General features: G+C 45.4%; 1 protein-coding gene across 2 annotated transcripts in view; it reads left to right on the top strand.

The window, feature by feature from the left end:
* Positions 1-13,686, top strand: part of ERO1A (endoplasmic reticulum oxidoreductase 1 alpha) — a 22,784-nt gene extending 9,098 nt beyond the window's left edge. For both annotated transcript variants that reach the window (XM_069783083.1, XM_069783084.1), the window contains exons 3-16: positions 572-655; positions 2,620-2,658; positions 3,132-3,208; positions 3,301-3,374; positions 3,857-3,977; positions 4,709-4,746; positions 6,000-6,011; positions 7,159-7,185; positions 7,356-7,448; positions 9,372-9,618; positions 10,380-10,449; positions 10,815-10,901; positions 11,480-11,613; positions 13,253-13,686. In XM_069783083.1, coding sequence (XP_069639184.1) covers positions 572-655; positions 2,620-2,658; positions 3,132-3,208; positions 3,301-3,374; positions 3,857-3,977; positions 4,709-4,746; positions 6,000-6,011; positions 7,159-7,185; positions 7,356-7,448; positions 9,372-9,618; positions 10,380-10,449; positions 10,815-10,901; positions 11,480-11,613; positions 13,253-13,313 — 1,164 coding nt within the window. In that variant the 3' untranslated portion in view covers positions 13,314-13,686. The remainder of the gene's footprint in view (positions 1-571; positions 656-2,619; positions 2,659-3,131; positions 3,209-3,300; positions 3,375-3,856; positions 3,978-4,708; positions 4,747-5,999; positions 6,012-7,158; positions 7,186-7,355; positions 7,449-9,371; positions 9,619-10,379; positions 10,450-10,814; positions 10,902-11,479; positions 11,614-13,252) is intronic.

The following is a 13,686-nucleotide window of genomic DNA, read 5'->3' as shown; positions in this document are numbered from 1 at the left end:
ACCACCTGCGCTCTGGCCACAGGAGGATGGCCGCAAGGCTCCAGTGCATCGTCTTCCTGCTCCTGCAACGGGGAGGCAGGCTGTAGTCCTAAGATGCCCAAAACAAAGAAAATTAATGGGGAGCAAACTTCCCCTAAGATTTGTGGAGAATGAAGTGAGCAATATTTCCAGGCCAAAGATTGCCCCATAGTAACTGTTGGCTCCTAAAGAGTACAAACCACATGGCCAAAACCCAGTTTGTTGTTGCTCAACAGGAGCCTCAGGACGTGATTAGGAATTAGTTGTCTGTGTGTCCTGTCTTCTGTGTTACCACAAACAGTCCTGGCCAGGTTGCATGGGCACACACATCTCATATGCAAGACAAGTGAATGAGTATGATCAACTTTAAGATAAATAACACCATCAAATAACACCATCTGTTTCCACTCTCACTGCACTCAACCTTGCACTATGTTTTGTTATCTGAAGTCTTGCACTAAGGCGCTGAAGATGCATGTTGGTAAACTGTGGTGTGGAAGATTGGCTTGATTGCATGGAGGAAATGTGTAATAGGATAATATGTTATTTGTAGGTAAACCTAAAGAAACCTTGTCCTTTTTGGAATGACAACAGTCACTGTGGAATAAGAGACTGTGCCGTAAAGCCCTGCCCATCTGTGAGTACCAAATCCATTCTTTTACCTCTTTTCTCTCTTTGGCTTTTGCAGACCAAGAGGAAGAAGCAGGTCAATGACTTGCTCTTCTCGTTATCACAGCTATAGCAAAACTGTGGCTCTGATGGAGCTTTCTTAGGTGCAGTAATACTGGTATCCATGTGAAAGGCCAAAATGCTAAATTCTGCGAGTTTAAAGAAAGACTAGGCTTTTAACAGCCAGCCCTCTGTGAATGGCCAAAAACTTGTCCTGGTCCATCTTTTATTTTTTGGTATTAGTGGGATGGTTTGGGGGCAAATCCACTGTAGTTACAAGAAGTGCCTCTTGTGTTAAATGCTAGGATATGCACCCTGTTGGCCTGTGAGCTGCACTGTGATTTGCAGTTTTGGCTGATGAATTTGACCAGGCCCTTTCCAGGCCTCTCTCTTTACATGAAATGGCTCTTTCAGAGCCCTCTGTTTCCCAGTACAAAAGCAAACACTCTTGTCCCTGTATCCTGGACAAAAGGGTTTTGTTTGCTGAGAAAACATCTTGACTGCAGGTGTCTGCCTGAAAGGAAGGGGACGAAAAGGGAGTGAACCAGAACTTTGTTGCTGGGTTGACAGAGGTGGTGAAAATGCCAGCCAGCCTGGCTTTGTGGTTGGCAGCCAGCAACAGACCATCTTACACTCTCATTCCTGGGTCTCTAGAGCAGTCAGTGTGTATGCTAATGGTGTGCAGGGGTATGCCATGCTGATGGTGCGATGAGTGCTCTCTATGAGAGAAGCCTCCTGACCCTCCTTGCATGCATTTTTCCTGCTCACTGGTTTATTTTCACGTACGATTTAAAGTGTGCTGCAGTGAAGCAGGTGTCTGTCCCCCTCACCTGATAACTCTGTGGTAACCTGATGTAGTGTAGCTGGTGGCTGAAAAAAAAAGCTAAGCTGATATGACACCTTGAAGCAAGCTGGTACACGTGTGGGGGCATCATTTGTTATGTAAATTCTGATATGTATGTTAAATTCATTCGTCTTCTCAGCAACTACTCTACCTCTCAAATAAGAGTCCTTTGCTTCCCTAGTCTTCAAAAAGCACCTATTATGGACCCAAAACGGAATGATGGTGGTTTGGTTTATTCTCAGAATAACCCTAAATTTTGTTTAAATACTTTTCTTCCTTAAGAAGGATGGTTTGGTAATGATTATGACCAATGTGACAGAGTAATGTTACAATTATGTTAGTATTAGCTAGAAGTTGTCCTTATTTTAAGAACTGACTGTGTCACTGCTGGTTTTAATTAATTTGATTTGGGTCCATTTCATACTGAAAGCAACAAAAATAAGTCTTATTCATTGATTAATTTTTCTCTTCCTGTGCTGCTTGCCATCATAGTATTTGCTCCTGCAGCGTAGAAGTGGTTTTATTGCCTTCCTACTGATGGAGGAAATGGAAGTTGAGGAGCATTTAGGGCCTGATTGTCTTGTGCATACTGCTTGGGTTGTGTGGGGCTGGCAAGCCTGACATTACATGATGGAGTGGTAAAAGAGAAGTTTTTGAATGATGTATATCAGGGGCTGGTAGATGCATTATCTGAGGAGGCGCCTGGGCTCCTGCCAGGAGCACCAGCATCACCGGAAGACAGGATGCCAGACATCAGCTGACCAGAGGCAACTCCAGCTCCTCTGAAGTTTATATTGGCTTCCCTAACCTCACGCTTGGGTAAGCAAAACATAACCTGACGTAGCACTTGTGGAAGGCTGCTGACCTTTTGAGAAGAGGAGTCTTGTGAAAAATCAAAATAAAATACCAAGAATATTGCTTAACCTTAGTCCGTGGAGGAGCCAGAAATCGGATGTGTTGTAAGCTGAGCAGAGTGCTTTACCTTCTAACTTCTAGAATCTGTGGTAACCTTCCTAATCTTTCTCAAAGATTAGGCTGAAAGGCCTCACCAGCCCCACATGTAGCACATGCTCAATTTTGTCTTTCAGGACGAAGTCCCTGATGGAATCAGATCTGGAAGTTACAAGGTAGGTGTGTCTGCATAAAATGACGCAGCTTATAGGACCAGTTTTGTGTCACTGCAGCTGATAAAAGCTGCCTTAATCAGATGGGCAGTATTTGTTGGGATGCACTTTATGGCTAAATTTTTACCCTCTTTAAGTGTTTGGCATGCTATAGACCTTTGAGGTGGCTGTCCTGAAGTCAGGTATTCCCCTCCACTAACATCGAGCAGTTTAGGAGACTTCTCCAAGAGCAGGTATTGTCAGGCACAAAATGCTCCTATGGCAGCGCCAGAGGCTGCTGTGAGTCCCTGCAACAGTCATCACAATTGCATAAGCCTCTGAATATCTGCAGACATCCTGTGGAAATACAGGGTGGAATGAATCATAAAAGTGTTTCTGATGCTTAAACTGGTTAGTGCATTAAAGACAGAATTCTAACAGCAGAAAAACTGCTTTTTAATCCTCCTCTCTCCCCACTCTTTTGCTTTTCAACCCAGTATTTGGAAGAAGCCAATAACCTTGCTGAAGAATGTGAAGAAGCCAAGAGACTTGGAGCTGTTGATGGCTCTTTGAGGTTTGACTTCTTTTTCCACAATCCTTACTTGTCTTGAGGGAAACCTAGTATCAGTGTTCTTTCTGATAGTCTTTTTCCACTTTTCTTTGCAGCAAGGAAACCCAGCAGGCAGTGCTCCAGTGGACACGACACGATGACTCTTCAGACAGCTTCTGCGAAGCTGATGGTATAGGGACCTATTACATCTGACAAGTCTTGTAATAGGATCTTAAGCACCCCTGCAGAACTTTCAGGCCAATGTGTAATACTTCAGCAAGCCTGGAGCATATATAGCATTTCTTCTCTCCCCCCCGCCCCCGCCTTCAGTATTTTGAAAATAATACGATGCAAATATTTCTGACAAAGTATTTCTGACCCCACTGGTCAGGGTCTTGCTGTGTTTAGTAAGTTAGCACCTTGGATGGAGCATGCTCAGAGTTTGCTTTGCCATCAGCGGCCTTGTGCTCTGATAGCTCTGAAGGCCAGAGAGCTTTGCCCTGCTGCAGTGGGTTGATGCATACCAAGTATTATGCACCTGTCTCTGGAGAGGGATGAGCTGGTCTCTCCTGGCAAGACTGTTCAGTATGCAAAGGGGTGGCTGGATCAGCCTTGGAAGATGTCATTTTCCTTCAGAATTTTTTGTCACTGACCCAGCACTCTGCTTCACAGACATCTATTCTCCTGATGCGGAGTACGTGGATTTACTCTTGAATCCTGAACGCTATACTGGCTACAAAGGACCGGATGCCTGGAAAATTTGGAACAGTATTTACGAAGAAAACTGCTTCAAGTAGGTGCTTTGGGAGACAGGTTCCACAAGCCTGCAGGCGCTGATTTTTGCAGAGGGGCTGCATGTGCTTTAACTGTTCCATTAATCCCCATCCTCCTGTCTTTGCTGTAATGCTTGTGCAGTGTGTGCTGTCAGAGGAGGGGACAAGCCATGTGGCTGCCCCGTGAGCCCCCCTTGGCTGTTCTTTGGACCACGGCTTGCCCTGGTGCAGGCTCCCGATGCAAGCCCTGCAGTGTGGTGAGACAGCAGCCTGGCAGGGGGTGCGCATCTCTTGCGTGATGTGGTCCTGGGCGCACAGTCCTCCCTGGCCATTGCACAGGTGAGGTGAGCTCTCTTCCCAGTCTGTGTGCCAGTTTGAAGTCTGCTGTGAGTACCCCTGGGGCTGATGCACAGTACTGGTGGGCATTGGTCTATGGTCTTGCCTGCTGTGGTCTCTCTAGTGATTTCCTCGCCATTCGTGCTAGTGTATCATGTAGCACCACTAGCACCTCTCTAGACGCTTGAGTTTTCCTAGCTGTTTGTTCTAAAGAAAGAAGGCAGGGAGCGACATTTTGCTCTACCCCTTTCCTGTCTGAGCAAAGCTGAAGCACAGAAGGAGAACTAAGAACTGCTTAGGCTATTTGACTGCAGAGAAGTAACTACTTCTGCTGTGCTGTGTTTCTGCACAGCCAGGAGACAGTGACTTAGATACCTACCATATTTAAAGGATTTTTATTTTTTTTTCCTCTTAGGCCTCAGAATGTAAAAAGACCTTTGACATCTGGTAGAGGTGAGTCATTTATCTCACTAAGTGGTTTAGTAGTGTACTGATCCTAGCTCCAGGAACAGTAAATGCTCTCTGAGCTACTTCTACTGAATGAGAATGGACCCAGGAAGAGCTCAGGGTTCAGTCCTGCTCCCAGTCCCTCCAAAGCTCACATTTCTTCCAGGAGTGGAGGATCAGACTTCCTTTCTCTGGGACGGGTGCTAGAATGCCACACTTCCAGGTGCCCTTGCATTAACCATAAAATTCTACACTTGATCAAGAGCTACAACAATCTGCTCTTCCTGGGTCCCTGGTTTCTGTACTCGGCAATGCCAAACCATCTGTGATGGACTGAAATGAGAATCTGGCTGGGTTCCTCTGTGGAAACCATCCAGTAAGAGAAACTCTGCCCTAGAGGCTAAGGCTAGACAGTGTAAATGAAAGTAGGGAAGGGTTTTGGAAGTGTACAGTCTTCTTGCCCAAGGCTGCTAAGAGACCCCATGTCTCCTGAGGCTCCATCCTGCCCAGACATCTAGAATGTCATCGACCTCACTCCCCATTCGTTTGACCGGAACACCGCTCCAGCAGTACCCTCTGGGGTGATCTCTTGATTTTTCCCTAAACTGTGCAGGTGCTTGCCCCGCTCCCTTGAGCCTTGTGCAAAGGAGTGGCACTTCAGGAGCAGCACTGGTGAAAGAAATGTACAATGGCCTTTAAAATATCAGTCCTTCCCTTGACCACCTCTGTTGTTTAGGCCAAGATCAGAATGAAATAGCTCAGGTATGTTGAGGGGAGAGGGAAGGACTGCTGTTTTGCAGATGAGGAAGCAGGAGGACATGAAAATAGAGAATCTGACCTGATACCTGCAAGAGTTGTTGCAGGCAACTAATAAACTGCAGGGAGCAGGGATGATGTCTTTGAGTATCTTGTCAGAGGTCATACAGGAGATCTCTGGCAGAGGCACACATTTGTGTCCCTTGTTTTCTGGTTTCTGCTTCAATTGTGTGGTGGTTTTACTTCTTTTGCAAATATTGATCCCTCCTGCGTTGGTCAGGTTATTCAGGAGCATTGCTCATTTGGTATGTTCACTGCTGCAGTTAGAGATGATATTTTCTATGTTCAGAACATTTCTAAACGTCCCTGGAGAGGCTCATTCTCTTGTCAGAGCAGATTAACAGAGTGATCTTAATGCTTGTGCTTTGGAGTTTAATTCTGGTCATGTGTAATTTTTATCTTCTCTTTTCTCTCCCTCCACCGCTCATGCTTTTTTTCATCAGGAGACGATGGAGGTGAGTGGCACTCTGTTTGTTTTTACTGATAACAGAAACAACTGTGGTGTCTTTATCACACTGTCACAAGCTGTACCACTAGGTAATGCACCTGGTTAGAAAAATCATTATGCAGGCAAATCAGAGGTTGTCTTGAAATTCTGCTGCGTTCAGGACCCTGTGAGGAGATCCCTCTGAGCTCCCTGTGCCTGAGGCCAGCCTGTCCTTGTGTGGAGGTCTCAAAAAGCACCAGCAGTCTTTTAAGAGTACAAGTCCCATTTGAAGGTAGCTACTGAAGTGTTGTAAGCCTTCAGGAACAGGACTTGTGTTTTTTCAGCGCTTGTTATTGCTGAGAAAGCAGCTCTCAGGCTGGAGCTTTGAGAAAACTCATAGGTAGTCCCAACAGCCTCTGACAGCTGGTAGGAGCTGGGTGCCCAACTCCCTTAGGCCCTGCAGGGCTTCCATCTGGGAAGGGCTGTGCCCTGGAGCTCTTCACCCTCTGCAGCCCTGGGCCTGTGTATATGGCATGTCTTTGTCTCCAAATTAGCTCCAAATCCATGTTTATGTTCTCCAGATTACATTCAAGCATGTAGTAGAGGCTAGTGTGAAACACTGGCTTGTGTGATTGTACACGCTTGGTTGCACTGTTTTATTTTATTTTTAATAAAAATATCTGTCTCGCCATCCTGGCCAGAAGAGAAAAGTGATCCATGGTCCTTGTTTCCCCTTATGCTGTGCCGTTCTGCAGCGCTTCTGCACCTTCATCCAGCCCTTGCTGAGATAAGTGGGAAAGACCACGTGCTATGTTTAGCTGCTGCCATGCTGTGCCGTAGAAGCATTAGTCAGAAGGGTGGGGAGAAAAACTATTTTCATGGTCTTCTAATGCTCCTTTCCCTGCTTCTGCAAACTGGAGTGAGCAGAGGTCCTCTGGGGGCTGGCCTCAGGTGGTTTCAGGGCATCAGGCATGGGCAGTACCCTCCTCTCTGTGGCTGTTGCCCTCCCATGCCACAGAGGGGAGTGTACTGCCCTGTCTCATTTGTGTATCACCCTGTTGTGCTCTGAAAGTTGTGGCCAAAGAAGTGGCCTAAAACATGACACGGTGTGTTAAAGCCCTCTTGCTGCTGTAAGGCATCTCAAACTGATGTGCTTGTTTTCCTTTTGTTTCCAGGGCATACGTTTTACAAGTGGCTGAAAGGTAATCCTTTTTCTAAACTTGGTTGCTCTTCCTGGGATGAATGCAAAATGGCCAGGGAATGGGTGGGAGTTTCTGGCCCAACTCAGGTGGGATTAGATTTCTGTCTGACAGCCAGGAGAGGAAAATTCAACGTATGCTTTCAGTATCTTGAAGTACCCATTTCTTTTCAGGTGTCTGTGTAGAGAAACGAGCTTTCTACAAACTCATTTCTGGTCTCCACGCAAGCATCAACATCCATTTGAGTGCTAGGTACCTTTTACAAGGTAAATGCTACTTCCTGCCTCAGTTCTCCTGCATCAGTCCTAAATTGACACTTCTGTGGCTCCACTAAATGCTAGCTGGAGCCCATTCCACCAGGGTTCAGGCCTACTTCTGTGCTCTTCTCTTCCCTCCCTCAGCACACAGGTTGTGTAACAGAATTAGGAATGCAGTTACCACATGCCTTCAGGTCTGAAAATGGCTGGACTGTGCTCTGCACCAAGACTTCCAGCACGTATTCCTTCTATTCTTCCTCCAAGGTTATTTTGGAGTGGGTTTCTAACTGCATGTTGAGGACAGCCTGTCTTTATGACGGTCAGTTTAGCAATAATCTCACCTAGACTGTGAAATGCTTGGCTGGGCTTTCCCAAGAGCCTTGATCCATTTCTATATGCCATTTCCATTTCCTTTGCGTGCCTTTGTCCATAAGTAGCTATCTGAAGAATCTAAATGTTAACCCTGGGGTTGAAAATCTAGGGTGATGTGAAAACATGATTTGTGTGTCTCACGTGGCCAAGGGCTGTGGCATGCTGCTCATGCAGCGTGGGATGCAGGTTGTGACTGACTTCCTGAAGTATTTAGTCATGGTAGTTTAGAGTGGTACCTGTGGACCAAGCCTACCACCTTTATTCTGCTAAAGCTTACAAAAATCAAGTACAGATTTAGAGATAGCTGTTGGAATTTGGATAAGTAATTTAGATTTAACTAAGTAATTACATTTAAGTCTACGGCCCACGTAGGCCTCGCCTTGATGTGAGTTAGGCTACATTAGAGTTGGGAGATAGAATAACAAGAGAAATATCAGAGGCAAGACATGAGTTGGGACTGCGGAGAGGATTAGGAAAATAAGGTTGGCTACAGGCAGCCAAGTAAGTGTCTTTGGCTTGTGTAGAAAGGGATAACTGCTATTGGTGAAAGGCTACAGAAGGCGATCTCTGCTCTGAGAAGGTGTTCCTTGGCTCAGCTTGGGTCCATGCAGGGATTTCCATCTGCAGGTGCCCTGGTCACCTTGTAGAGCCTACCTCAGCTCAGAGCTGGGAAGGAGTCCTTTTCTGCTGGGCTGGTTATCCATTGGTGATTTAGAAGATAAAGTTTCTCCCTTTTTTTTTTTCTTCCATTTTTATACATCAGCTTGATATAACTGTATTATATCTCCCATTATGTACTTTATATACTCTTGAGTACATGGTAGGATGAGCAAAGAGATATATTCTTCGTGAAACCTGTGGGCTTGATAATGGAAAATAGAGGCCAGTCTCCTCCCATCCTTGGCTGCTTTTGTTCTCCTGCATTTCCACAATAGAAGGAATTCTCTTAAGATGTCCCTGTTTGTTAGGAATCTTCCCAACCCCTGGCCCCCATGCTGCTTCCTAGTGCAAGATGATCAGGAGGTCTGCACTGTCTGCCTCTGCAGATGCTCAGATCAAAGCAGAGACCTATTCCGAGTTGTCCAGTAAGTCGGTGGCTTTTGTGGGTGGGAGTGAAGGAACGAAGGGACCTTCACAGCCTGTCTGGTACATCCATCCAGCCCTCTTCACTTGCAGACAAATGTTGAACCATCATCAGCTTACATAGAACTGCTCTTGGAAACAATCAGCTCACCTGATGAGAAACTCTTCAGCTGATTTAACTCTGTTTAAAATGGGCAGCCTCCATTTTTAGCTTTTGCTTGTAAGTCTGGGTCATCTTTTAAACCAACTGACAAAGCTCTGCAGGAGTTCTGCATTTGTTGGGGTTTGATTTTGGTTAAAAGTGTGCCTCTCTTGACTCTTGAACAATTTGCGGTTAGTGAAAGGGCTGTGACTGTCGTAAAGCTTGGATCTCCCTGGTTAGAGTTACATTTCATCATTTAGCTTAGGACGGTGGGAGGTGGTGCACCAGAGATATACCTATCTGCCTCACGTTTTTGGGTTTTTTTGCTCTCTCAGATACGTGGTCGGAGAAGAAATGGGGCCCTAATGTTACAGAGTTCCAGCAGAGATTTGACGAAGTCATCACAAGAGGGGAAGGTCCCAGAAGACTCAAGAACCTGTATTTTCTCTACCTGATAGAGCTGCGGGCCCTATCTAAAGTGCTGCCATTCTTTGAGCGCCCAGGTTTCCAGCTGTACACAGGGAATAAAAGTCACGATGCGGAAATGAAAAACCTATTGCTGGAAATTCTCCATCTGGCCAAGTAATTACATTCGGTACCTGGGGAGAATGGCTCTTTCAACCCTGGCATCTCTGAGTGGGCTTAACCTTTCCCTTAAAGCACCTAGAAAGGCAGGTTCTGGGTTCTTTCTTGTAGTGGGATAGTGTGTTTTGTGCAGTAGCATAGTATTGCTGGGAGTACATTGATATCTGTATTCAAATTGCAAACCAGGATAATTAGGCCCACAGTTTAATAGTCTAGGCTGCCTTTTTGATTTAGCAGAACGCATTTAATAACTGCCTATGTGTCAGCCCTGAAACTGGCTATCCGTTTGACTCATCTGTGGAACACCAGTCCTGGCTTTGTGGTTTTGACTAGAAAAACAATCCTGAACATGTTAGTAACAGAGGTTTGGACTATTGGACAGAGTTTGGAGTAAGAGGAATGAAAGATACCAGAACCAGATGGAAATGGGTGTCTCCTAATGTGATCAATGTTTGAATTTGTCTTGTCACACTCCTCCTTTGCCTTCAGTGCTTACGTCTGTTAGAAAACAGACTACAATTGCTTAGAAACCGTAGAGCAATTGCTGAAAATGTCTCCAAGGTGAGACGCAAGCTAAAATTGAAAGCCTCCAAGAGATCTAAGAAACAAGCAGCTTGCACTTAAAATACGTCTAGAGATGTCCAATGTCTAACACCTATCAGTTTCATTCACACACCTAACCAGATACTTCTGTGGATCTGGATTTCAGCCATACAAACAAGCTGTGGAGAGATAAAACTCTTTTCATTCTATTTCAGGTCTTTCCCACTGCATTTCGATGAAAACTCATTCTTTGCAGGGAATAAAAAGGAAGCTGTTAAACTAAAGGTAATTGGACAGCCCTTCCCTTTGGGGCATTTGCTACCTAAAGGGTATTTTCAGGTGTTTGTCTGGGACAATACTAGATCTGAAAGGGACTCCAGTACACTCAAGGTAGTGGGTCAGGTATTTCCAATTCATTTTGCTTTCTGAATGGTTGGGATACTTGTGGGCAACTATAGACCGTAGGGTCTGTCTTAAGGAGAATGGTAAGTTGCTGCTGAGGACCCCACTTCAGGAGGCATTTCCCTAGCTCAGTCCCACTGAATTTAGCCTGAAGCCCAGGATTAATACATTATTGGATTTGGATTAATACATGGAAGAAGTCCTAATCAGTGTGTAACCACCATCAACTTGAATGTCTTTTCCCCTAGGAGGAATTTAGGCTACACTTTAAGAATATTTCTAAGATAATGGACTGTGTTGGCTGCTTCAAATGTCGCCTGTGGGGGAAGTTGCAGGTAAGCTTTGTCAGCAGCTGGGGACGTGTCTGGAAGCACCTCATCTGATGGGACTCTGGCACACAGATGCGGTTCTTAGATACCGGTCAGCTCCTAGATACAGATCAGGGCTGCTCGAGTCGTTACCTAGTCCAGTCAGCAGGAAGCAGTGTGCCAATTCCAGCTTGCTGGGCCTGGCAGCAGCTGCCTGTTGCCTCTGCACTTGAAAACTGGGTTAGGCTGCTACAGCTGCTCCCCGGGAGAGGGGAGGGGGCACAGAGCCTCTGGCAAGCAAGGCAGAGGGTGGTATAAAACCGGGGGTTCAGCGAGATCCGCACTGAATTTTACATGTGGTCAAACCTAGGCAGGAAGCTTCTGCTGGGTAGCTCTGCTATCACAGTTAACACTAAATAAATAAAGCGTCCTGGCTCTGTTCTGCTCCCTTCTCTGAGCTGTGTTAAGTGAAATCCAGGTCTTGCTCTGTTGAGATGATGTCAACATGAATCCTTGCAAAGATGAAGGAGGGAAGTAAAGTTAAACTTGTGAGTCAGGCCCTGGATGTCTCCCCGCTATTAAATGATCTTGTTTGTCATGCACAGACGCAGGGCTTGGGTACGGCGCTGAAGATCCTCTTTTCTGAAAACCTTATAGAAAAGATACCTGAAAGCGGCCCTTCCTATGGATTCCAGCTGACCAGACAAGAAATTGTTGCCTTATTTAATGCTTTTGGAAGGTTAGTTTGAGTCTTTTTCCTCTACTTTTACACAGGCCGCTGCGTTATGTCCCATTTAAGCTTAAACAGTCAGTTCTTACCAGCAATATTAGTATTAACTCCTGCTCTGATCATACAGTCTCATACGGAAGCTTTCAAATATCAGACGATGTTAATATGGAGCGCAACAGTTGGAACAACTTAAAACAACTTCTTTATACGCTACATTTCTGTAAGGAATTCAAGGAAGCATTTGTATTAAGATACAAAGAATTTGGTGATTTTTAAGAAACTGTGTGACTGTCCTCGGAGCACATTGTCCCCAGACATGGGTTGCTTTTCTTGTTCTATGCTCACTTTAGAGCTCTCCTTCAAGCTTCTCACTTCTACCTGTTAATCCCCAGATCCGTTTGCAATGGTTGCATTTAACGGGAATTCATTAGTCCAGCCCTTGTGGAGAGCTGGATGAGGAGTTTTTGGCAGAAAAGGAGGGTAACAAGGCCTTTAGGAGAGAGAAGAGATTACAAGACACTCTGGTTATACATTACCGCTTAGTGGTGTTGACAGACCTGGAGTTTCTGGCAAACAGGTTTTTCAAAGGATTCTTCAGGTGACGTTGCTGCCGATTCTGAAGCTCAGGGGTCCTGCTGTGCCTCACTTCAAACCAACTGATTTTCCCTTCTGCATGTGAATCATCAGCAATGGGGAGACCCTAATGTATATCAGTCAAATCTGGAAAACCCCAAAATACTCTTCCCCAGGGATGTTGTGGCACTCCCCTCCTGAGCACAGCTGCTGTGTTCCCCTTACACTAGAGGAGCTGGGCTTCCCTCTGCCCTTCTCCTGCTGTGTCGACACAGCCTTTGGAAGCCCCGTGTGGGAGACTTACGGACCCTCTGAACTTCTTTTTCAGAGGAAGTTGAGGGCTGGCAGGCAGAGAGCCTTTTTCTTCCTTCCCTTCCCCACTCTGCTGCCCAGCTAAAACTCTACCCTGGAAGTCCTCTGCTGTGTGAAAAGACTGGGGCCAGGCAGCTCTTTCTCAGACTCCAACCTCATGTCCCACCCACCTGGCTTAGAAGAGCCTTTTAAAACAGACCTCTGTCTTTTGCTTGTTGTTCACAAGTGATTTGGGTTATTCAAAACCTCCTTAAAACAGAAGTTTGTCCAGGCTGGGAAGGGCAGACCTCTCCTTTACGGAAGAGGCTCTCACAGGCCCTGTCCTCAGAGTCTGATCTGGCATCTTCACTGATGCTGGTGCTCCAGGGGCAAAATGTATTTAGCAAGAAAAATGAGGTAGGTGATTCAAAAAGCCCTTCAGAAGAAACAAGCTTATATGGCAAGGAGACTCCGTGACCTGCCTGCACAGCCGGTACTATTATGGTCTGTTTCTTGACCTCTAGTTAATGGGTTTGTCTGATCACTGCTGAGCTCTGTAACATCCTGTTCCACTGTGTTTCTCAGTGTTTGCTTTAAAAAGAGTCTGCGAAATTAGTGAAGGGCCTGGTTGTAACCAGAACCTAATTTAGCTGAAATTCTAAATTCTCTCTTCCCAAGAGCTCACGGAAGCTTTACTTGATAGCAGTCCCTTTCTCTTAAATTTTAAATAAGGTCTGATGCATATGTTGCTCTAATGTTTCCCTTTTGCTTTCCTTGTGCACAGGATTTCAACAAGCATTAGAGAACTGGAAAACTTCAAGAACATCTTACGAAATATGCGGTGAATTCACTGGAGAAAGAGAGACTTAAAGTTTTACTGCTTGGCTGTTCTGGGTTCTCTAAAAATGGACAAACACCATCGTTCCATCACACTCCCAACCACTACATCGTGAAGACTGGTTGCTGGACCTCCTGTTCCTAGCTGATTGTCTGTAACCTGCTGATGACAAATAATTTTGTACAAGGGAAAAAAAAAGCTACTTTTTTTGTATAAAAGTGGGGACTATATGTAAATTTTATTTTATATACTGGAAGATCATTCTGAATAACTTCTTTAAATATTGCTGTACTATTTTGACGGATTAGACCTATCTCTGTGCCTTCAGAAGCTGGAGGTAGGGCAAGAACTGTGCCACTGAATAAATTTGGGGAAAATTC

This window comes from Haliaeetus albicilla, chromosome 5 (genome assembly GCF_947461875.1).
Source record: "Haliaeetus albicilla chromosome 5, bHalAlb1.1, whole genome shotgun sequence".
Lineage (NCBI taxonomy): Eukaryota > Metazoa > Chordata > Aves > Accipitriformes > Accipitridae > Haliaeetus > Haliaeetus albicilla.
Note: the sequence above shows the minus strand (reverse complement) of the source record. Positions and strands in the feature narration are given on the sequence as shown.